The 26,284-nt window shown below is 36.5% G+C and overlaps 1 protein-coding gene and 1 long non-coding RNA gene across 2 annotated transcripts in view; one reads left to right on the top strand and one right to left on the bottom strand.

The window, feature by feature from the left end:
* The window catches only part of vipr1a (vasoactive intestinal peptide receptor 1a), a 62,786-nt gene that overhangs the window by 22,329 nt on the left and 14,173 nt on the right, over positions 1 to 26,284 (bottom strand). The window contains exons 4-6 of the mRNA XM_087240763.1: positions 7,763 to 7,869; positions 4,897 to 4,994; positions 215 to 347 (exon numbers count right to left, since the gene is read on the bottom strand). Coding sequence (XP_087096889.1) covers positions 215 to 347; positions 4,897 to 4,994; positions 7,763 to 7,869 — 338 coding nt within the window. The remainder of the gene's footprint in view (positions 1 to 214; positions 348 to 4,896; positions 4,995 to 7,762; positions 7,870 to 26,284) is intronic.
* Positions 18,923 to 24,709, top strand: LOC147846332 (uncharacterized). The gene is made up of 3 exons (XR_015478448.1): positions 18,923 to 20,164; positions 21,051 to 23,488; positions 23,660 to 24,709. It is a non-coding gene; the product is annotated as an uncharacterized LOC147846332 (long non-coding RNA).

Raw genomic sequence — 26,284 nt, 5'->3', positions numbered from 1 at the left:
CATGTCTTTGGACTAGGGGAAACTGGAGCACCTGGAGAAAACGAACTGTTTTGGACATCATAATGGGCTATTTTCCTAGTGAAAGCTTTAAGATAATATACTGTAAAGTCCAGGTAATATTAGTCAATAATAAGTGGGATTAATGTGCAGTCAGCTGGATATCACCACCACTACCTGCTGACTGTACACTATACCTTACTTAAAAAGCACTTACAGATCCATAGTGGCAGTCATCAGGTTCCTCCACCTCGTACAGAACTACATCCTTCATGATTACTGCCACCGCCTTCAGAATAAAGGACATGAACAAGTGAATATGGATGTAGTTTCTTGTGCAGTGGAGTTTTCTGAAGAGCAAAGAGAGAAAAGGAATCAGTGGATTGATTTAATATAATAAACCATACACAAAAAGACAGTTAACCAAGTGCTAGAGACCCTGCAAATACAGCTGATGAAAAAAATAAAGAGACCACTTAAAGTTATTATTGGTTCACTGGATTTTTCAATAATATGTATGTGTTTTGAATAAGATTGTTTGTTCATTTGTTTTACTCTATAAACTATTGAAAATGTTTACATTTTTGAAATAAGAATAGCATTTATTTAAAAAACAAAAAATGACAATAGGCAATTCAGACATTATAGGCACAGTATGTGTTTTTTGCCACTAGAGGGATCGTATTCACAACAAACAAAGTCAAATTTTCATGACTGTGAAATTATGTCAGTTGTTGTTTTTATTACATCCTAAACAGAGGTGGATTTAGGGATTTGGGGGCCTTATAAGCAATTCCAGGTATAAGGCCTTAGGATTTTTGAAAAATAAACTGAATGTTAAAAATGTATGTATTGAATATATTTATATATATATATATATATATATATAAATATATAAAAACTTTATCTTTCTAATGTAAAATTAAAAGCAATAAATTCACAAATAAAATAAAAAACAAGTTCACAAAGGGGTGTCTAAACTCCTGAAGGGCTGTTGTCCAGCAGATTTTAGCTCCAGCTCCAAGGTCTCAACACACCTGCACAGAACTTTCTAGAAAGCTTAGAAAGAGCTTGATTAGCCAGCCCAGGTGTGTCTGATTGGGCTTAAACTAAACTTTGCAGGACAAAGCCCCTCAGAGTTTGGGCACTACAATGTATAGTCAATTAGTAATGTTTGTGATTAGATTTTAATATTATTAAACTAATCTTTTCACCTTTTTTTCATTTGAATTGAGTAATTGCTGTTTGTGAATTGGCAGCCATTTTACTGGAAAATGCTAGTTTAATTGGAACAGGCCCTCTCTTAACAAGCTTACTGCGCTCATCATCTGATTCTGACAACTGTTTCGGCAACACAGCAGGATTGCGGAGGAAGCTGTGTTTCGTTGTTTGTCGTATTTCTTCTATGTTTTCCCAAAACATTCTCACTCTTGCAACTATACTCTAATCGCTGGCAGACTGGTGTTACTAAAATCTGTGATTCTGAACAATAAACAATCCATTTAAATTATTACATTTAAAACAGAGGAGAAGCAGATAGGTTTGATTGTACCAGGGAAATACCTCATGCTCTGGTGCTGAAACATTTGCCGTCGGTATGCAGAGGAATGATATGCTCTTAATGCTGCAGGTGTGTATCGCCTTTGAGTGCTCTGAATCTCCCGCAGCTCGTTGCGAAAAGTAACATTAGGAACGATACAGCACAGACACATGAGGGTCTCTAAAAAACTCAAGTAACACCTAAAACATTCGCTATTCGCTTTTTTGAAGATTTGGAGCTAGGGGGTCTGAAAAGTCGCTCAGTTGGAAACACTGGGTGACAGTGTGTTTGACTGAAGCGCTCACTCACATCTTGCCCATGTGCAATACGGACAGAATGTTCTATTATTTATGGGGGCCCCGGTTTTGAAAAGAAGTAATAACGTTAAAGTCTTAAATAGTTAGACATATTTTACAAAATATGATAGAAAATGTATAAAAGAGCTATATGATTATTATTATAGGCTTCTTGGCATTGGTCAGCCCCCCCAACCAACCCCCCCAACCCCCCCAACCCCCCACCCCCCCACCCTTAAGTCCGCCCCGATCCTAAATATTCATGGATGAAAGTAAAAGCATCATGGTACTAAAAAGCAAAGTAAGGCTGAAAGCCATCATACTGAAATGAGACTGATGAAGCAATTGCTGATGAGAGACAAGCGTGAAATGGCATTAAAAAAAGCTGAGCTTTTATTATGACACACGCAGTTGACAAGTCCGGTTCTTCTGCTGATCCTGTGGGGATAAAGCAGCACTGTTTTTCTTTAATTCTGCTCTGTGCAGTCTAATAAAAGCAGGACATATTAAAGCATGTTTGTTGTTTCTCTGTTTTCTATAATCCAAAGCAAAAATCGAGGGTTTATCATAGCCACACAGGACACAGTCCATGTCACTAGTTAAAATGGCTTATTTCTCTGGATTTGAACATTCTTCAAAATATTTAGGATAATGTAAGTACAGAAGTCAGCAAAATATAAACACTGGTCTAGTGGGTTTTTGAAATGTTTTATATTGGGCATATATTAAGACCACTGGAAAACTCGTAAAGTCTCTGGAATTACAATTTACTGTATAATTATGTTTACAACTAAAATCATCTTTTACTTAAATTAAATTTTTTGAATTAAGTTGAATTCTTTTTTTAATTCTAATTTTAGTTTAATAATTTTAATTTCTTATTCGGAGGGTTGTGCAATCTACAGGTGACATTTATTTAATTTGTATTAATGGCAAATGGGCAGACATGTTTTCAGACATGCTTATATACATTTTTTGATAACACAAAAGTTCTTACTTCAGGAGAGCAAAGCATTCATGGAACCACCCTGATTTGACAATGACAACAAATCGAAATATTATTCAGGGGTGCGTTTCCCAAACAATGTAACCCGCGGCTGAACTATCATAGTACGATGCATCGGTTGGGAAAAGAACGATGTAGTGACGAATGTTTCCCAAAACCCATAGTTTGTCTGTCGCAGATCCATCATTTGAACCACGTTAGTTATAACCTAAAACACCCATAATGATGCTCTAAACGGGCTGGAGTAACTATTTCTTTAGAGAAGAACACCATAATTTCTTTGTGCAAATTAAATTGTTTTGCACAAACACACATAAAAAAATACAATATTAGTTTTGGTAAAAACATGCAGTCGCTTTCCATATTAATTGAAATATATATTAACGACACATATAGGGCCTGTGTTTCCTTTACAAATAATATTGAGAACCTTACAAATTCTAAAACATAAAATCATTCACAAAAAGCTAACAGGTATTCTAATATCATATATAAATCATATAAATATATAATGAGGCTATTAAAAAAATAAATTTAATATCTAATTTAATGAAAAAATCCTACTACAATAATAATATTAATAAAATTAATGATGATGATGATGATTATTATTATTATTATTTATTATTAAGAAGGATATTGTTTATTTATTTATTATTATTATTTTTTTTGAAAAGTCTACTTTTACAATTTGACGCATGCAAACCACTGCAGAAAGTTCTAACCAACAGGCCCATGTCATATACAGTACAGATACTTAATGAACAACTTATAAATTAAAAGCATTAACGTATGCTATGGTTTTTGTTTTCACAAGCTTTGGAGACATAACATAAATACCGCTTTTAAATAAAAGGTCACCTATAGCTTTTGTCATGAGGTGATTTTCAAAATGACATCAATGTTTTTAAAGTGTACGGTGAAAGCAGCACAACTGTAAACATGAGGATTGCTAAAACTGAACTGTAAAAATACGTTGATAGCAAATTAGACCTAAGAGAGATGACTTTAATGCTTCTTATTTTTAATCATTCCAAATTTAAATGTTAGAATGCTTTAACGAATAGGGCATAGGGGGAATAGGTGGGAATAGAACACAGCCAAGAACTACGTTTATAACTACAGCTCCAGAGGTGTACACCAAATCAACAAAGTATGTTTGTAACAACGGAACTTGCGACCTTAGTTGGCTAACGATGGTTTTCGGAAATGCACCCCAGACCAATTGTCATTTTCTACAAATATATGCTCTTCTTAATTGAAATTTTAAAGACATTTTTAGTAGCTTATAGCATAAAACAAAACTGAACCTTTCATTCAAACCACATCCTTTTTCAATGGCAAACCCAAAGAGGTGATAATAACACTGAAGTGGTCTCCTAATTTCTTCCAGAGCTTCATGTAGATGAATCCCATTCCCAGTTCATTACATTTGAATATTTCGCACTCCAGGGACTGAGCATTTGTGCTGTGCTGTTCAGCTCTCGTCTTTTACCCTTCAAAGCTGAGTAGGAAACTTGTATACTGTGCTATGTGCGTGAAAGCTTAAACATATCAAGACTCTCAAGAACCGTGTTCCTGTTTAATTAAGGGTAATGTCAGCCCAAAGAGGAAGCTGTTCAATACACATGAGATCTAGTTTGACCTCTAAGGTCACTGAGGGGAGCGTTCCCTGAGGTTAATTTACTACTGAGAAGCTTGTGCACTTCAAAGCCTTATGATGGAGGTACAAATCACTTTAGTTTGGAAGGTTGTGTAATAATGAAAACTGTGCAAACCCTATCAAATGCCTGAATCAGTGGCCTTTTGCAATGTAATTTTAAATGTGATATAAAATGGGACATTTTGAGGAAGGTCATCGGCTTGACAGCACTATCATTTAACAAAATATTGATTCATTGCTCAATCACATAAAATGTGGAAATCTGCTGAGGGCAACAAAAATATCAAATATGAGTTATTTGGGAGTTTCTTCCATGTTCGAAACCATAAAAAACAAGGTCCCGTTCTTTAACACCAGACAGTGGTATGTGTTGAATCTGGCATTGAGGATTTACCTGAAGAAGCACAGGATGATGATGGCGATAATGAGGGATATAAGAGACACAGTGTGACCAATAGTGTATCCAGTTCTCACAGAGCTCAGAAATTCACCCTACAAGGAGAAAACAAAAAAGAGCTGATCTACACTTAGAAACACAACCATGAATATATACAACTGGAATCAGGGATAAAAGGTCAGTGTTGATTATTCTGGATGCCTGGTTTAACCTACAATAATACTTTCAATATTTCTTAAACCACTCATCGGGACGAAAAATAAATAGAGATATGGATGTGTTATTATGCCGAGACTGCTCAATGAAGTGATTGGTGGACTTTAAAAGGTGAGTTGTTTTAGTTTATTTTAATATCCTAATTACATGACATAATAAACCATAACAACACATACTGTACTATGATAATAACACATCCATATCTTAACAGTGTCCGTCATGTTTTTGGGTTCTCTTGAAACATTTCTGTTGTGTTACGTGGATATTTGCAAGTGTTGTGACCAATTTGCAGGGCATTTCTCCAGTTGTTTGTGTCATGACCAATTTGCAACTAGTGTGCTGTCAAATTGATGAAGATCGTTTCTTTTTTTGTGAAGTTTTTAAACTAATTTCGAGAGGAGCATGTGATATAATTGACAGCAGCTGGCCACCTATCTACACTCATTAGTTAGCCAATCAGATCTATCCTAACCCACTATAAGTAGCCTAGCTAGACATTACTCCCTTATCTTCGTTTTCCGAAGAAACCCCCCATCCACCCCTTTCTCCTCCTTTTCTCCTTTACAAAAAGGGGAGCTCTCGAGAACCACCTGATCTCGTACTCCCCTCACATGCTCTATGGACCTGGCGGGAGCCCTGGGCTCAACTATCTCCGAGCTCAGGGTTCTCTCCCGGGACAGCATGCCAAACCTGCTTACAGCTGTCAAGCAATATCTAAGTGTGAACTCTTGAAGCTGGTGTTTTTTGTAATTGCATGTGCTTTCTTGAATTGCCCCACTTTAAGCTCTCTCGGCCACCGTAGAGACAGCACCAATCAGTGGCCTTATTTTGAAGATGTCTGTAGACTTCTTGTAAAGTATTTTACAATATTTTGAAACTACAAAAATACAAAACGCTAAAGTATTTTGATACAAAATATTAAGCCATTTCCATCAACTCTATCAAAGACAAATTTTAAAACACTGTTTTGTATTTGAAATACGTATTTGAAATACATGTATCATAAATACTGCCCATCCCTGTTTACTGCAGAGTAGCGTCTGTAAACAATCCAGTAAAAAGCATAAATGTCATTTGATGGTGAATAAGCCGATTTTGGAAACATTGGAAACAATGTTTTTGAGAATGTGGTTGAGATATGAATTAGATGCTGAATGTACTGCATGGGGAAGTGCGCTCTGATGATGACTGGTTATAAAATCATTTCCTATGTTTGAACACTTCCGAGTGCTTAACGCCAATGAAATAAGTTTTCTTTTATTCTTTAGTCATTCTTTATTAAACAGCAAATGAGTTTTATGCTTTTAAAATAATTTTTTATGCTATTAAATAGGGATGCAACAAGATCTCGTATGATGAGATCTCGTGAGATTAAATCACAACAAGATTTCTTGTCGAGGTGAAAAGTGATGAGGTGCCTCGTGAGTTGTGATGTTATAATGGAGCATGAGGGTGAAATTAGCACTGAAGATTGGAGGCAGGATTGGATTTCTTTATGGCACACATTAAGTGCTTTACACACCTGGCAACCCAGGCTGCCTCTGAGTTGCGCGTCCATCGTTTTCTACAATTGCAGCCGGACACATTAACCATGCTTCATAACCATGTGATGGAATAGCATTTTCGATATGCCCAAAGTCATAATCGTAAACACACTTGGAATTGAGACATGTGGAGTATTCCTATTTCAATCGCATTATTAAAGTGCAGTACAGACATCGCAATCAAACTATTACAATCATGAAGGACTTTTAGCTGCATTTTGCGACAGGATAAGTCTTACCGAGTCAGTAAAATATGACAGACGCACACATCTCTAAGCTTGCGTGCGCACAAGTGAATCCAGTCTTGTATCTCGTGGGGTAAGCGTCTTGTCACACCCCTACTATTGAAGCACTACAATCTGAAAATGCAACTTTCGAAAATGTGAAAATTCGAAGTGCACATTTTTTTATGACATTGTAGTGTGAATTCTATATATATTATATGTACTGTATATGGCAAATGATACATTGACTACTTTTTCAGTAATTTGCGAAGTATATCATGCAAGCATGCCTCACTGAACCAAATTGATATATTACATACAGTACATTCATCATATCTCATTTAATCAAACTTATTTTCAGTATTTGTTATTGATTTTGAGTGCATTCCAAGCTACATAGTAAGTTCTGATAGGCTATTTCAATAAAACAATTTTAAATGACGACCTATTTTTATTATTAAACAACAATTTTGCAGAACAGTGACAAGTTTGCATCCCTACACTGATAAAAGGATCAGACTTACTGTTTAATGAATAATTTATGTGTGAGCATTAATGTGCGTCTTTTAATCCTCACACCATGAGTCTAATTGGACTTTACTTTTAGGTTTTTGAAGACTCAAACACCCGATTTACAAGAAAATGTGTATTTTGCACATTAAAATTGCCTTTATAGAAGCTGGATCTGCCTCTGTTTCAGGCCACACTGATTGATCTATATATTTTTTTCCAATATATTTGGCAATGGGATGAACCCTCATAGGGGTCAAATATATATATATATATATATATATATATATATATATATATATATATATATATATATATATATATATATATATATATATATATATTGTCAACTGAAGCAACCATACACACCATGTTTCCATCCTCAGTGATATTAGGGTCATATCCACAGTTATACGCAACCACAACCGAGTTTATTTCCGTCCAGCCATCAGCAGTGCAGCTCTTTGATATGTTTCCTGCAAAATAAAGGACAAAAGAGCATTGAATGCATGCAGTGCTCAGCATCCATTTTAAAAATGAATATTTTTATCCATTTCTCAGTGAATGTAGGTAATGTATTTTGGTGCATTTCAACAAAACTGATTTCTTAAACAGATATATTTATTAAAATAACATTTGTCACAAAACATATTTAGAAATTGAAAGATAATATATTTAAATTCAAGCAAAATAGTGCAAAAAAATATATATATAATAATTACAACCTACAAAATTTTAACTAAATTCTTCAAAGTTTTTTCTTCTCTTGATTTTCCTCTTTTTAAAATTTGTATTTTATATTTTTCTATTACATATAAATTTGGGTGTATTAGTTATTGGATTGTTATCATAAGTTATTTTGTTAGATAAGCTCCAGATTTGGCTTCAGTACTAACTAATCTAATGTTTATGCACAAATATAAAATTGTACAGCTTCCTAACAAAGATATGAATTTAAAAGAGAGATTTGTGAGGGGTGTACGTATATATGCTAAGCACTGTAGGTCAAAAGCTGCTAAATCTGAAGCTTCATTCCTCCAGTAATCAGTGCTACTCGGCAACACTTAAAATACACAAAGCCAGAGATGAGACCACCGATTACTGCAAAACAAGCAAAGGAAATGAGCACTTCATGGATCTCAAGCGGCCAATGAATTAATCAACAGGAAATTACTTATATCTGCATGCACTGGAAAACTTGGAACGCCTCGACCTTATCTTATTTTCATAGATGTTGCAACATAAAATATTGTGATCTGATTTATTTTAAGTAAAATTTCATGTCTTATCTAATGTGTTTTGGAACCGTTTTCCTTGCAGATTCAGCGAGTACAAATCGAGAATTCTCTCAGGCCTGGACAACTTCAGACTTAATAGAGCTGATATCTGCACCCAGTTTGTGTGTTGTTGTTTTCTTTTGTGAAGAAAGACATGAGCAAGATCATCATGAGGTAATCATGCTGTGTAAAGCGGAGGAGGAAAATAACAGATGTAGTCCTGTCTGTCTTATCACTGGCTGAAATACCAGCTGGGAAATCCTTTACTCAATGGACACACAATGACGTTTTCTTAATGGCGTTTAAGATCCTCCTCGCACTTTTCTAAATACATGTAATGTCTATGTCAGGCTTATCAAAAGCATGACCTTTCTGCCTTTCAGTTTTTTTGAGAGCTGATGTCACAACAGAAGATGAATAGAAAGGAATGGAATTTTAAAAACAGCACCTCCCGTAATATTCCCAGTATTACGAGGCAAGGACTGTAAATTTGCCTCCGACTAAACCAAGCATGAAAAGTCATCCAGATGTCTCACTCTACATATTTTGGTTCCTACACTGTAAAAAAAATCCTGGTTGCCTTAATTGTTTAAGCTGAATCAAATTAGCCTTCAGAATCAGAATCAGAAACTTTATTGTCATTGTACAAAATACAACAAAATTTACGTTTGTCCTTTACTTTAGTGTAGTTCTATTTATCTAAAACAACAACAATAATAAAAAGAGATAAAAAGATAAAATGCCAACAATAATTAATCATAAAAGGAGTAACAATACAATACTTAAAGTGTGTATAATGTGTGTATAAAGTGGAAAGTCCACTTTCTAGCAGCGTTTTAAATTTAAAAGTGAATAAAATGTGGGCCAGAAAGGCATACAATTTAATTTCCAAGCGTATAAAGTGGCAAGTGCATTTCCTAGCAGCAAGTTAAAAAGTGAGTAATTTTAAAATGATTTTGGCCAGATACACCCTCAATTTAATGTCCATTCATGATTGCAACAGCCCTTGGATATGTACTATATTTTAGTCTGTTTGTTTTGGCTTTTATTGTCCTGTATCATCTCCCCGAAGGAAACATTTGAAATAGATGGTGTGCTGGATGGGATGAGTCCTTCAGGATGCTGCGTGCTTTGCTGTAGCAGCAACCTTATGAGTCCATTGAACTTATAATATGTTAAACTGACTTAAAAACAGCTTGTATAACTTATAAAATTAAGTTAGAACATGATTAACTTCATTTAATAAGTTACAATGACCTAAACACATATGTTGTCAGGAATAACTGATCATAAAGTTTTTACAGTGTACCAAAAACAAAAAAAAAGCAGAAACTCTTTTTAGTAAAAGGAACTATTATCTTATTGTTGTGTACTGTTTGTTACCGTCTGCTTTTTTCACTAACACATCTCCCAAGGGATGATTTGCTTCACAATTAGAGAGATGAGTCATAAATAAAACATCAACTTCTTCACCCCTGAAAATGTTACTCTCATTTGTAGGAACCTTGTCATCCTTGGGGAACATTATTACATCAAAGAAAGAAATAAACCTCTAGAGAACACAGCAGAATCCACTTTTGGACAGAGAAACACAACAACATACATGGTTTGATGTACATAATCCACTGTGCATTAATTATAGCAGAATCCTTGTAATGAAATGCCACAAAATCAGCTAGCAACAAAAGCCACTAATTAGTTGCAATTGGTACAGTGGGGCTGTTTTACACATGAGGCCAGATTTATTAAAAGCTTTCGCCAACACTAAGCCTCTTTTACTCCGTACTCAATTTACTAAAGACGCAGCGAAACATTAGTTATGAAAAAAAGTGTGGGCACAGGAACTAGGTTTCCATCACCCTGCATTCATGAGCATTTTGAAGAATCGTATAAGAAAGTATTGACTGAAACATTCATTCTTCCATTCATTTTCCTTCGGCTTAGTCCCTTAATTCATCAGGGGTCGCCACAGCAGAATGAAGCACCAACTTATACAGCATATGTTTTACACAGCAGATGTCCTTCCAGCTGCAATCCATCACTTGGAAACACCCATACACACTCGCATTCACACACATACATCACCTATAGTGCATGTCTTGGACTGTGGGGGAAACCAGACAGGATGTCACAAGCCAACACAGGGAGCACATGCAAACTCCACACAGAACACGTGATGCGTTGAGTGCGTCAATCGCACAAAATGTTAAACTTGCGCCACTTTATTCATGCAAATTGCGTCATTCGTGCCGCCTCATTCGCCCATATGGATGTCTATTCATGTCTTTGCAATGACTTAACATGTAAAAAACTTGCACTTGACGCTTCTTTCGCGTCTGGTGAACGCAGCATTACGCACGTGTTTCGCGCAAATCGATTGCATTTGAAAAACTGAACTTTAACAGACATTCACGCTACGTTAACCAATCAGGAGCCTGCTCTTGTAGGGGCATGATTATGACGTAGCGCTGTTGTTGGTGTCCAGAGGGAAAATCCTTCTGCTTACCACAACAACAGTTATTAAACTCGGCTTGGCTCAGTCAGAAGCACCACTGAAAGCTTCCATCATCTATATATTTTCAGGAGGAGTTTATGAGCTCACAGAGCTGGGTGCACCTCTAAATGGATCTAGTGGACTCATGCACGGCTCCAAATGAATCGGCGCTGTTTTCAGTCTTCCTAAAGTGCCTGTTTATGTGCAAATAGCGCGATTTATCTGTGCGCACTGTGTCTGGTATGAACACAGCTTAACAGCTGGGTTAAAGTTGGTTTAAACATTTTATTTTATAAATGTAACACACACACAGCACTAAGGAAAGCATCTAATCAATGTGATGTATGTTTGCATAAGGTCTACAATTCACTAAATTACCACATAAAATTACACTGGTATGATTATACAGCCTATATTTGAGACCAAAGGCTACATAGATGTGGCAGACACTATGATTTGAACACTTTAAGCATTCAGATTCTTAGACAACCTATAAAGACTGGCCTTTTATTTATTTATTTAAGTTTCATTACAAGCTGCTCACACATTGCCATTAAAAAAGCAATTAATGCATAAAAGTCTTTGAAAATGCCAGCCCTATATACATCCAATTAAATCGGCTCTGTGGGAAGCGACACAGAAAGCTGCCAGCTGCAAAACAGAAACCTCAATTTGGAACATTTGATATGCATTTGGCAAGTTGTGGCGGTGATCATCTCCCTCAGATGGGACAGCTAGGAAAAACTCATTATCAGTGTGCCAGCAGTTTGTGTATCTGATTATGCTTTACCTGCATTTAAAAAATAAATGTTAAAATTCTACATTCAGACAAAGTGAGGATTGGGGACATTCACAGATCATGCTACAGGAATATATCAGATATGAGATATAATTAACCAATAAACAGATTACAATCAAAACACTGAACATAAAAGAAAGTGCGAACTGCTTCTAATCCCTTTTTATCCCCAGTGACTAACTCACTATCATTCAGTATGCTTTGCATGACAAAAAGCTGACAATCTCCTGATCAAAATACATGTGCATTAAAAAGGCACAAGACATTGTCTGTGTAATCTCAAGCACTGGGACGGATAAGCTACTGCTGCTAGACTCTGGATTTGTTTTCAATGAGGGATTGTCAGAAGAATGCTTTCATCATACCGAAAAACAAGACAATGAGGATTGTCAGTGCCATGTATGAAGCGTGGACCGAACATGGGAGCTAATCAACCTGCTGTTGTGTTATTTCAGAGCGTGCCTTTCAAAAGGTCTTCAGTCTCCAAGCATATTGCAGAAATAAGGCTCATGTTTAAGTTTGCTGGTCCGAGAATTTAGGGCATGTTTACACAACAACCATGCGCTGAAATGGAAAAGTTTTCCATTGTATTTTGAAATGTTTCAAATACAGGCAACAACCTTGTCAAAACGTTTCCCTTGTACTCACAAATAGATAAATACAATTAAAAATGTTGTATTATTCATGTCAGGCCAGAAGGTGGTGATGCTGCTTTCCCAGCGTACGCCTTGAAATAAAACAACATAAAAAAACATGTCAAAAACACATCAAAAATGCAATTCAATATGATGTCAAAAGCATGACATCCACATATTGATGCCTCTTTCGACACCAAAGAAAACACACAAAGGTATCATAATATATAAATAATTAATTGATCTGAAAGCTTCATATCCAAATGACAAATTTACACTGGATTTTGTATCCCTCCAATGCTTGTAAAGCATCTATTTGACATCTATTTGACATCTATTTGACATCTATTTGACATCCACACATTTTTTTTGCCAACCAACGAAACCACACAAAAAGTATCATAATATATTTATTTTGTATTTATCTGAAAGCTTCAAATCCAAATTACAAATTTATTCTGCATTTTCTTTCTCTTCAATGCTTTTAAAAGCATCTGTTTGACATCTATTTGACATCCACACATTGATGCCTCTTTGACCAAACCACACAAAAAGTATCAAAATATATAAATTGTTTATTCATTTTGATACATTAAATACAAATTACAAATTTACACTGGATTTTTTCCTTCTTCAATGCGTGTAAAGCATCTATATGACATCTATTTGACATCCACACATTGATGCCTCTTTGACCACAAAAGAAACCACAAAAAAGGTATCATAATATATAGTTTAATAATCTGAAAGCTTCAAATCTAAATTACCAATTTACACTGCATTTTGTATCCCTTTAATGTTTGTAAAGCATCTATTTGACATCTATTTGACATCTATTTGACATCCACACATTGATGCCTCTTTGATTACCAAAGAAACCACACAAAAAGAATATATAAAGTTTAAATATTTGAAAGTTTCAAGTCCAAATTACAAATTTACACTGGATTTTGTATCCCTCCAATGCTTGTAAAGTACCTTGATGTCAAAATGACATCAAATTGATATCTAATACTGGCATCAAAAACATTCATTCATTAATTTTCTTGTCAGCTTAGTCTCTTTATTAACACACACACACACAAAGGACAATTTAGCCTACCCAATTCACCTGTACTGCATGTCTTTGGACTGTTGGGGAAACCAGAGCACCCGGAGGAAACCCATGCAAACGCAGGGAGAACATGCAAACTCCACACAGAAACGTCAACTCAGCCATGGTTTGAACCAGCGACCCAGCGACCTTCTTGCTGTGAGGCGACAGCACTACCTACTGCGCCACTGCATCGCACGTGCATCAAAAACATGTAAAAAATCAAATACAGGGCAGTTCTGTAATTGATTTTGACATATTTTTAACGCCAATGTTAGATGTCAATGTGACGTCATTTGACATCAAGGTAGTCACTTGACATCAAAATCGATATGCATTTTTGATGTGTTTATTTACATCAATGTGCCTGCTGTGTTGCAACAAAATTCATATAATGAAAAATGTAGATCACAAGGAAAAATTTTCACTTACAAAAAATAGCATTTTCAGACTTGTTGCATAAATGAACAGCCAAAATACATTAAAAGACAAAATTTCCAGTGTCGTGCAAGGAACCATTTACTCAAGATTCTCTGCCAGCCTAAACGGAGAGGATGGTTGCTCTGGTTTTGGGGAAGGATTTGGTTCTTGAAAAAGTGTTGATAGCAGCATGACTTGTATAAACATGAATCAGACTGGGCTTTTGATAGAGCTCTTTGAGCAAAATGTTATTACAGCAGCTTTTCTGCAATGAAGGTGGACGTGCAGACATGTTCTCTTTCAAATGCAAGCTGCTTGATGTATTATCATGACAGTGGCTTCAGAAGTGGAACTACTGTGGATAATTTAAGGAATATTTGAGGGTTAAAGAGAAGTTAAGTTTAAGCATATCTGGCACAGCTCCAAAAATAATGGTCACATTAAGTGTATGGCATAAACGCAGTAATTAGAAAGCATAAAAGTTAAGCTTTTTTTCACCCAAAACAGAAAATTAAGCCATCATTTTCTTACAATTCACTTTTAAACCTAATATTACAAAAATGTAATATTCTGAAAATGCTGGTGGCTGGCACACATTGACTTCCATAGTGGTCTTTGGAAAGAACTATGGAAATTGATGGGGGATGGGATGCACTGGAATCTCAGTGAATACTTGCTTCACAGACATAAGAAATATATCCACATAAAGCTTAAAATCTGGGTTTTTAAATGAACCAAGTGTACAAAGTTTACCAAGTGAAAACAAAAGTTTTTTAGTTTTGTAATCTTTATGAAACGAACCCGAGGTACAGTCTGTCCTGTAAAATGCACATCACATGACAGCAACTACTCAAACGCCCATAAACTTGTAAGCAAAGAGTCGCTGTCAAGACCAAGTTGTTGATTACTTCAGAAGACCAGTGCGATCAGACAATCATAATTCAGAGGATAATGGTCGGTTGGTGTCATGATCTCATTTTTTTTTGAGTATATATAGTCATGCATATTAGCTTGTGCGACCTGAAAAAAATACTGATTGAAAAAAAAAAATACTGTGTCGTAATGTTGAGAGGATGTTCTGTTTCTGTATTTGGGCTTCCAAAGAACAGGACACAAAGAGAGAAGTGCTAACAGTTTAATTTAATTATGTTTCAGAGAATTGTAAAAAATATATAGCTCTAGCAATTCAAAGAGGACAACTTCTAGAATCTCTCCGAGTTCAGTTCTGGATTCGGTTAAAAATTTCTCAAAGAAGGAGCAGCTCCAGCCATAATAGACGAAGCTGTGGATTGTGAGCCACAACCTGTAAGTATTTTTATTTGTTAAATTGATCTATTACATGCACAGTTTCTAGTTTTAATGGTGTGTTGTAGCGAGAATGTAAACAATGATGTAAAAAAAGGGAAATGCTGTTTGGCACCGTTAACAATTTAGCAACAAATTCATATTTATCCATCAAACCGCTGTAAACGCCTACAATCTTCAGCAGCACTGCAGTGTCTCTCTATCCTTGCAGTTTCTCTCTTTCCATGCATTCTACATCTCAAAGAACAAACTAGCAAAATATATATGTGAATGTTTTATATTACTTACACATGCTTATTCCGAATAAATGTGAAAGACACTTGTCAGAATTTATTTTAGAGAGCAGGCGTGAGATTCAACTGTGTCTTCTTCACTTTCTGTCTGATTCAGGTAGCTAACGCTGCTAACAGCTGCTCTGACTCGTACTTGTAGGAGTGTGATGTGGTAACATGGAGCCAATCCAGAATCACAGAATATGTTAGCTGACCAATCAGAGCCTCATGAGGGCGGGCCTTTCAGAGGAACTAAGAAAATATGACAGTTGTTTTTATGTAAGCTACGTAGCTGTATATAATCAAGATATAGTCAGATATATGAAAAAATTGAATGATTTTTTTTTACAAATGAAGCAAGAGCACACATTGCTTTGCATCTTTTAAACACAACCAAGACTAAAAATACACAGTGACCACCCCTTTAAAGGGATTTTTGTAGTATGTATGTTATACATATATATTATACGTACGTATAAATACAGTTTATATAAATATATTAGTGGTGTGAACCTATACTGGTCTCACGGTTCGGTTCGGTTACGATTATCATGCCTTCGATTTGGTTCAATTCGATATCTCGGTGCATAACGGTGCATTGACAATGCTTTCCATATACAGTATTATAATTTAGGGGGGAGGCTATAACAAGCTGTCTGTATAAACGCACAGACACACAGTACCACACTGTCTCTCATTCAAACACATACACAAACATAGACAGCACCAAAGAAACAAACACACACACACACACACACACATAGAAAGAAAGAAAGACAGCTGTGAAAAAAAGAAAGAAAGACAGCTGTGAAACATAACCAGCTTTGTCTTTTTGTAGGAAACACACTTTAGATCTTTTTAAGGTAAGAGGTTTTTGAGTTATTGCCGTCTATAACTGAATGTGTGTCAGGTATATCGAAAACAAAACCAACTGAGCTGCGCTCCTTTCTGGTGCCCCCCTGGATATACAGCACCCTTAGCATTTGCCAATGGTGCCTATGCCACGGACCGGCCCTGAGTTGGCTGAGTGTTGTAAATACTCGCGCTCACCTCCCTCGCGACAGAGCGCATAGGAGATAAATGACGTCAGTACATAATAACCGGTTATGATTATTACTGAACCGATATCTTACTGTCCGCGTCTGCATCGCGGTGCACCGAAGATATATAAAATCACAATGTAAAATCCCTCCCATTGGAGGGAGACAAGTAAATACCAAGTGTGAGAACATGTGGCCCACACGTAATTGAAATTTGCGAAAAATGTAAACAGCGGCCTCTGGTGGATTTATCAAGACAAGGTGCAAGAAAGTGTTGTCTGAGCAACATATTACACAGTTCGCAAAAACAGCCCTGGGCACGTATTCCCAATGAGTGTGGGTTGTTATAAAAGCAACAACAAAGCAAGTTCCAAATTAAAAGTGAAAAATAAATAAAGCTGCACAAATAAATAAATACTTCATGAATAAAAAGTTCTAGATTTATTCAACCTTTCAGATTTGTTGCAAACCTGTATAAGTTTTTTGTTTCTGCTGAGCACAAAAGAAAGTCTTTTACAGATTGTTAGAAATCAGATAGCCAGTTCTCCTGTTATTGATGACTATCATTCTTAAATATATATATATATATATATATTTTTTGTGTTCAACAAAAGAAAGAAACAAACAAGTTTGCATTGACTAGAGGGAAGTAAACTACCTTTTCATTTTTGGAGAGACTGTCCCTTTAACTTGCATTAAACCTGGTACTTTACTTTAAGGTGTGTTTACCTTTGCTTAACAAAGTAAGTAACGTAACAAAGTGGCACTTTGGTTTGGTAAACTTTACCTTCTGAACATTCATCTGAGGTGTAATCATGAGGTCACTGCACTATTAACAGTGAGTTTGACTGAAGCATGAAGTCTGAGTTATGAGCAAAGAAACCACTCTGAACAGTTGAGAAGATTAATGACTGTATGTTTGCTGTAAAGCTCTTGGGTAAAAAGTTCACATGTGTTAGGACACTTTAAGCTCCACCCACCATAAATTTATGACATGTCCAGGGAACTGCATGCTGCCAAGTTTCGTAATGCTTGTTTTCCTTTCCATGCTTCTATAAAAATGAATTGCCTCTTGATTCGACCAAAACACAAGACCTGCGAGATTCTTTTGATTCTGCAATCTGATACTACAACTTGGCAGATTAAGTTTCAAGGGAAGAATTTTGCTCCTGCTGGAGAATCTAGGAACAGCTGGAAAGCTCGGTTGAGATTTAATCTCCAGGCATGATTTACACAAAGCATCAGGGCTATTAGGAAAGAGCCATAAACTGACATTTCCACACACATAAAGATCCCAAATGGATACATTTAGACAATTAAGACACTTAAAATGTCTCAATATCACTGCGTAAGATGCAAACAAATGATTTGAGTATTTTTTCAGAACTAGCTTTCGTTTCCCTGAAACATTTTTTCTGGACTTCTTGTGTGTGTATGTGTGTGTCTGTGTCTGCCTGTGCTTACATATATATCTATTCATCATAATCGTGGGGACTAAATGTCCCTACAAGTAGCAATATCAGTAAATTCTGACTTTGTAAGTGCATTTTTTTCACCCCGAATGAGTCAAACGACTCACAAATCACACAGAATTAAATATTTAGAAAATGTAAAAATGCAGATTGTTTCCTGTGAGGTTTGAGTTGAAGGGTAGGGTTGGGTTGGGGGATAGACTGTACCATTTGTACACTATAAAACCCTTTATGCTTATGGGAAATCCCCATAATGATTGCAGTACAAGTGTGTTGAAGTCAGTTCAGGTGAGCACAGGACAACCAGGAAGTGCTTTAATATTTGTATATGCACTTGTTCACATATGAAAGATTCATTGACATGAAATTAAGATACTGCTAAAGCTGTGATTCTCATGTACATCTTGTCAGGGATAAATGGCTCTGTAATCACTAGTAAAAAAATTGGAAAGTGGACTATGCTATGTGTAGTAAAAACCATCTGAGCGCAGTCACTAGAGATTTACTGATGATTACAGAGTCGGTTTTATTGCCAAAATGAGCATGAAAATCCATTCAGTTAAATTGTGCAGCTCCAGTCTCATGGCAAGTTGTTTAAAAATCATGAAATTTAATCTATTAATTAGTGTTTATGGACACAAAGGCATTTTTTGATGTCTAATAACAACGTCAAATTACGCTGACATTTAATTGATTTTAGGTTGTGTTGGAAAGGGACCAAAATCCAACGTCTGATAGAAGTCATAGTGGAAACATGCACACAACGCAAAGGTGTAACATGATTGCACGTTGATATTTGGTTGATTTTAAGTTGATTTTTGGTTGGACATTAGACATTGATGTCAACCTGATGATGGTTCTGACCTCAACCGGATTTTCATTTCCAAACAAAATCCAATGTCCACATGATGTCGGGGTACAACGTCAATTTGACGTCCTGTGCCTGCAGGGCTGTCTCCATCTGCATGTCACCTCACATCATAAGTGCTGTCTTAATCGAATTTTAAGATTGCAGCAGAAAAAAAGAGTTATGTCAGTTTTGGTTGTTAAATATCATCTGCTTGTTAAGTCGTGACGTATCAGAGGCGTATGGAATACTGTTATATATATTGTAATCATGATTTTCGAAAGTAATACATCACTTAATAAATGTTTATTATTACCATACTGTTTGATACAGCGCTTGGACGTTCATGTGACATTACACTAAACAAGCTGATTGGCTCCATCCCAGCAAACAATTTTGTGTTTAATAGACATCTAATAGACGTCTAAACCTAGACAGCTTTTCTAAAACAATGTTAAACTTGGGCTGTCAGTGAAAATCTAATAGACATCTAAGAATAGCCCAAAACTAGACTAGTTAAATAGAAAGATTAGACAGACTTTACATGTGTAGTCATTCATTTCACGACTAGTCTAGTTTATTAGATATTCACTGACAGTCCAAATTTAGTCTTGTTTTAGCCAAGACGACTATGCTTAGGCGTCTATTAGACATCTATTAGACATCTTTTAAAAACAAAAAATGCATGCAGGGCTGTGTTTCTCATGACCGACATCAAATGCTATTGACATCAAATGCTATTGGCTCCCTGTGTGCCTTGTGAGTTTCTTTTTGAATTTCAGCAAGCGGAAGTCAGATCATTTTCAGCTATTGTAACCTTTCAGACACTCTGATCACTCTGTTCTTCAAATAAAGACATTGTTGGCATCAGAGTTCTTGGAATGACACACAGCTTGTTTGTACTGTTTTTTTTTTTTTTTTTTTTTTTTGGAACAAATACAATAAACTCTGCCATTTATTGCCAGCTGTTTATTTTATTTTGTTGAGAAGTGAGTAGGTTTAGGGCAGTTGCGAGGTTGGAAACATAAAAAAATGCCTATTGAAATAGAATAGGTTAAAAAGGGGGAAAATGTGTGTCTGTGAACACGAATTATTCATTCATTTTCTAGTCAGCTTAGTCCAGGGGTCTCAAACTCGCGGCCCGCGGGCCATTTGCGGCCCTCAGTGCAATATTTTGTGGCCCGCGCCGACTGCTGTACTCTGACAGAATCAGCGGAGCGGGGAGAGAGAGCGCTCCCCGCTCCGCTGATTCTATCCGTACACAGCGCGCTTGTCACTCAATGCGCATTGTCGCGCGCGTTCTGATCAGCTGTGTTGTCGCGCGCGAACTCAAGAGCGGTGTTATCGCACGCCTACTGAAGGGCAGGACCGAGGGTGTGTCGCGTCGCGGGGGCACTTTTGATCATTTTGGAAGGGCACTTTCTATGCAAGACTAAAATGGGCATGTGCTCTGCACAGGTTGAGCCCTATGTGTGCACGTGCCTGCCCTGCATTTTATATATATTGATATTATAGGTAGATACAGACTGGTACAGACTGATGTGACTGGAGTAGGGTGGGGGTGTTTTATTTATACATATATACGCCTTTTTTTTAGGTGAGGGAATGGAAGTTTTGAGTGAGTTCCCCCACTTTTTTCCCTAGGACTTCAATAAGTCAAAGTACAGGTCTAGACTTAATGATGATCATCTTCAAGCCATACTGAGGGTCTCAACTGCTTCCGCTCTAAAGCCAAATGTGGTTCAGATTTGTGAGAAGAAGCGCTGTAAAGTCTCTGGCAGCAAGAAGTAGGCAAAAGATGCCATGTTCAGAAGAACTGTTCATAATCTTCACTCAATGTTCTATTAATGTTCAGGACACTTCATGTTCAGAAGAAATAATTAAAACTGTTAATAATGACATTTGAGGACTTTTTTTTGTGAAATCCCTTATGCGGCCCAGCCTCACCCAGACTTTGCCTCCTGCGGCCCCCAGGTAAATCGAATTTGAGACCCCTGGCTTAGTCCCTTTATTAATCCAGGGTCGCCACAGCGGAATGAACCGCCAACTTATCCAGCAAGTTTTTACGCATCAGCAACCCATCTCTGGGAAACATCCACACACATTCACACACACACACTCATACACTACGGACAATTTAGCCTACCCAATTCACCTGTACCGCATGTCTTTGGACTATGGGGGAAACCAAAGCACCCAGAGGAAACCCACATGAAGGCAGGGAGAACATGCAAACTCCACACAGAAATGCCAACTGAGCCAAGGTTCGAACCAGCGACCTTCTTGCTGTGAGGCGACAGCATTAACTACTGCGCCACTGCCTCGCCCCTGAACACGAATCAATAGATGAAATTTTGTGACTATTTATTGAAATGGGTTGCATAGACACTGTTCTATCATTTGAAAACCTACAAAAACTTTAATAACATAACTTGCTTAAAAGTTGTTGTCAAGGGTAAAATTTTCACTTTCTTTGATATTTTAATATCTATAAATAAATATAGCAGCATCCTAGTGTGCTAAGTCATGCAAGAAACATGTTATCAATATGTCAGACATGCTAGGAGTTAAAACATGATGTCATAAATGTCTCCAACATGCTAAAGCTTGCTAGAAATGTGTTAAACTGCAATATGCTTTAGAATCATAACAGAGTGCTAAAACATGTTAAAGACATGCTAGCAGTGTACTAAATAATGATAAAACATGTTAAAGCATGCTATAGTGTGTTTAACCAAACTGACAATTACATTATAAACATCCCAGCTTAAAACTGCAGTGTGTGGCCGATGTACATCTGGTTGGGCCATGAACAAAAAAAAGAGTGCCTCCACAAAAAGTAAAGCCTTGATGGATAACATTGTGAGAGATTCAATCTGACAGCATTGACAGAAATAAATACAGCAAAAGTGGCTTTCCTAAAGCAATCAATCATGCATAGCTTGCATAGCTATCACACAATCCTATTGAAATCAGCATAATCGCAGCATTTAGTAATGCATTGTACTGTGGACACCCAAACAAAACAGCTCTAGCTAACATGAGGCTGCTGAATATCTTTTAAACACTCTTTCTGGGCAATAAACACTGAGCAATTCTGGGAAATCAGCGCTCGGGAAAACAAATGTTCCTTTTGATTGGTCCAGAAAGCCTCTATCTGTTTGCTATAAATAATGAGGATTTTCGTGTCCACTGGGTCTGTGCATGTCCTTTGTTCTTCTCTTTGGTACATAAATTGTTCCATCAACACGTTAGATATATATGTCTCAGTCTCCTCAAAAATCCAACTCGACATTCCCAGTCAATTAGTTGTCCGTTTTTCCCCTGTCAAGTGGGCCCACCATCAAACTATTATACAGGTCTTTTCCCATTCACATCTGGCCTGTATCACAGCTCACCGAAGGCTATCTCCCGCATGAACTCTCAAGCACATGAGCAACATAAATCCAGCGTATTTCACCCTGTACCACCTAAATCCCTCAATCCATGTTTTGGATTTCTTCCAGAAAGCACTCTCTCAGAGCTCTCAGAGTTTCACAGAAAAAGGCTTGCCCCTTTCAATAAGACACAGATATGACCTGGAAGCCATTAGACGTGTGTAAACACTTCACTGGATGAGAATCAGGTGTCATAACTCAAAGAGGAAATTCTGACAGAAAAAGCAGTTGAGTAGATGATACTGTGTGTATGTTTGTAATTAAACGCATCATCATTATAAAACAGCCATTTTCCTATTAAATAAATATGTTAAAGACTCAGTTTCATCATTGAAACATTTGTGAGAGCTCAATCAAGAGTGCTTGATCATGTGTGATTTCAGAAATGGACCATACATAACAATTGCACAGAAATCACGGCTGGTTTTACAGGATTGCTTTGAACTCTTATTGATCTGTAAAGCCATTTTCTCTTACAATTTCATAACTATTGAGCAACCGACATCAAGGAATACATTTATTGATGATACCTGGCTGTCCTCAGTCCCTGTACATCCTTTCTACTTCAAAGTCATGATTACAACTTTTACTCCTCTGTGAGCTTCAGAAAAAAATGAATAACTAGGACCAAATAAAAATGAAAATTATTATACAGAAAGTTGAAATGCAGGCTGTGATCTATTAAATTTATGACAAAAGGCAATTTTTTTGAATTCCCCAGGTGGTTAAACTAAAATAAATCAAGATTTAAATGGCATCTGGCATGATATGAGTGCTCCTGTTATACCTGTCAATCAAATGACTGTGACTGACAGGTCCAGTGGACAGTCTAGTGGAAAAGAGAGGTCAGCAGAGACCCATGTGATTGCAAGCTAGTAATATTACGATGAAAGCAGTTTCGTTTTTAGCCAGTCAGCAAAAGTGCACAAGTCAAGGATATTCACTCATGCAGCAACATACATATAGGAATGAAACATCCACTTAAATCAGGGGTGTCAAACTCAGTTCCTGGAGGGCCGCAGATCAGCACAGTTTAGTTCCAACCCTGCTTCAACTCACTTACTTTTAGGTTTCAAACAAGCTTGAAAGACTTATTTAGTTTGATCAGGTGTGTTTATATGTTGGAACTAAACTGTGCAGAGATGGGACTCTCCAGGAACTGAGTTTGACATCAGCTTTCTCATAAGAAAACATAAGTATTTTACAAATTGGAGGAAAAGTGACTTTATATAAAAATTCACATTATTTAATTCGTATGAATGATATACCTTTTTTTAAAAGGAGTCATGTCCCTTAACCACAACCATACCTCTACCACTCATTAAAGGATGAGCAAATCATACTAAAATGCATTTGATTATACAAATTCACACGAATTAACCACTAAAGCAGAAAGTTATGAATTGCCAAGGGTTGTGTTGAATATACCAAACTGCTTTTGCGAACAATCCTCTTCTTGTTTTCACTTCATAAAAAAGCATCCCATATACAGTACATACTGTAACATTAGGGGTCAGGAAATGTTTAAAAATATCTTTTTAAATAAATAATTTAATGCTCTCCATGCCTGCAATTATTTGTTTAAAAATACAATAAAAACAGGAATACTAAAAAAAAGAAATTAGTCTGATTTCAAAGACAGAAATTCAATTGGGATTACCCAGCTTACAGTTGTTAGAGCTTGAAGATTGGCTTTCAAATCTACACATTAATAGATTTGTCTGCTGCTTCTGGTATGGTTTACAAGCAAATAAGGACAAAGAGAAACTGAAGAATTGGACTTTGGTGGTTCTAATCCTTAAGGGTCTTTTGTAGTGGTGTAGTGTCCAAGTTACAACACATACAGTAATTATACTGGATTGCCGCAGAGTTCAGTTTTTGGACTACTGTCTATCTACAGGATATCTTACTAGGATGCAGAAACATGGAATTTTATATTTTTCTTTGCTGATGACACTCAACCCTACCTTTCTTTCCAACCTAATGATCCAATAATAACTGATCACATTTAAGCAGGTCTGAAATAAATTTCTTGAAAGATAAAGGACCATCAATGTCAACTCAACCTTGCAAAGAAAGAAATTCTGGTAGTTGCCAATGCTTCATCACAACTCATCCATCCAGATCACATACCACCCACAACTATTTCAAGACATCCAGTAAGTATAAAGCCTTCCAGGTAAGACTGTTAAACCTCTTCAACCTTTGCTAAAAGAAAATATTTGCAAAATGATTAAATGTAAAATCTAAATATAAATATCATCACCACTCAAAACCCCTTCTTTCTACTTTATTTTGTTGCTAGAAGTCATTTATTTCTGTGATGTCAAACCTGAATTCTCAGCATCATTATTTTACAGTCTACGGGGTCACATAAACCTTATGACATAATTCTGATATGCTGATTTGGTGTGAAAGAAATTAATATGAAATGAATGCTAAAAATAAGACATGCTACTTAAAGGGGACCTATTATTCCCCTTTTAAAGATGTCAAATAGGACTCTGATGTCCCTACAGTGTGTATGTGAAGTTTCAGCTTAAAATACCCAACAAATAATTTGAATGACTCTTTGAAACTGCCTCTTTTAGGCTTTGATCCAAATTGTGCTGTTTTTGTGACTGTCACTTTAAATTCAAATGAGATGGACCCTTTTCACAAGCTTGTTATGACATGTTTAACAGTCATCAGCATCATAAATCCTTGAAAGTTTTTTTACATTTATATATTTTTTTAATTGCATGAACAGTTCTATGCATTTATGTATGTATTATATCATCTTAGCTTCAAATTACAAAAAAAATGAATGAATTACCAATAATGTGTGGCACTTCTAATGCAAAGTCTATAGGACAGGACAGTAAATTTGACGTTATTCTTTCCTCTGGCTGCCATCATCAGTTCTCACACAATTATTCTCGTTCTTTTAAAGTTAAAGTTTATGTTTGCGTTGTGTTATAAAGGTTTTATAACACCATCTGGGAGCATTATTTTTTAAAACATTGTTTGCTCTACTCCCATTACTTCGCTCTAAGAAACCCGGAAATGTGAAAAGGGTCTATTGTGCTCTCAGCCCTTCCAGCCCAATACCTATGCATCAGCATACTGGCAGATTCAAAACAGGATTAATCAACCCAGGCTCATTCTGAAAACAAATTTTTATATACATTTCCGGAGACCTTCAAATATGTCGCAGAAGCTACTTTTATCACAGTTTTCGTTTTCGCAAATCCATGAGAGGCTGTTGTGTGTGCTTTTTGAGATCTCAAATTTGTCACGGGAGTGCCATTCGCATCTGCTGTTCTTTTGTAAATCCACCAGAGGCTGCTGTCGACTGACTGTTTGACTGACTGAATGACTGACTGACTGATCGATTAATTGACCCAATCTCCCCCTTCCCTAAACCAAACCAATAGTATTTTAAAAAGCACAGATTGACCCGCCCCACCCACTTACCTCAACTCAACAGACAAAATTGAGTTGAGCAATTCAGAAAAAATGCCCTCGTCTGACTTTTACCACCTATTATCACATTCCCACCCTGCTATTTACTTGTTTATTTTATCTCTGGGCTTCTGCTTTTGTCTTACCCATTTTCTGGAACTGTTTTTCACTGAACTCGAACCCCATTGTCACCCCATGGTCAACTCCTCTCTGCATCTCAGGTCCACAGACGTACATGGTTAAATAACTGGACAAACTAGTAACAGCCAGGAATCCGCCCATACAGAGATAAGCGTGAAAACTAATGGCATCAAACCGCCACGTAACTTTCATTTTAAAGGTGAAATGCAGTCATA

Source organism: Danio rerio, chromosome 2 (assembly GCF_052040795.2).
Source record: "Danio rerio strain M-AB ecotype USA chromosome 2, GRCz13ab, whole genome shotgun sequence".
Lineage (NCBI taxonomy): Eukaryota > Metazoa > Chordata > Actinopteri > Cypriniformes > Danionidae > Danio > Danio rerio.
The sequence above is the reverse complement of the archived record's forward strand: the minus strand, read 5'-3'. Positions and strand labels throughout refer to the sequence as shown.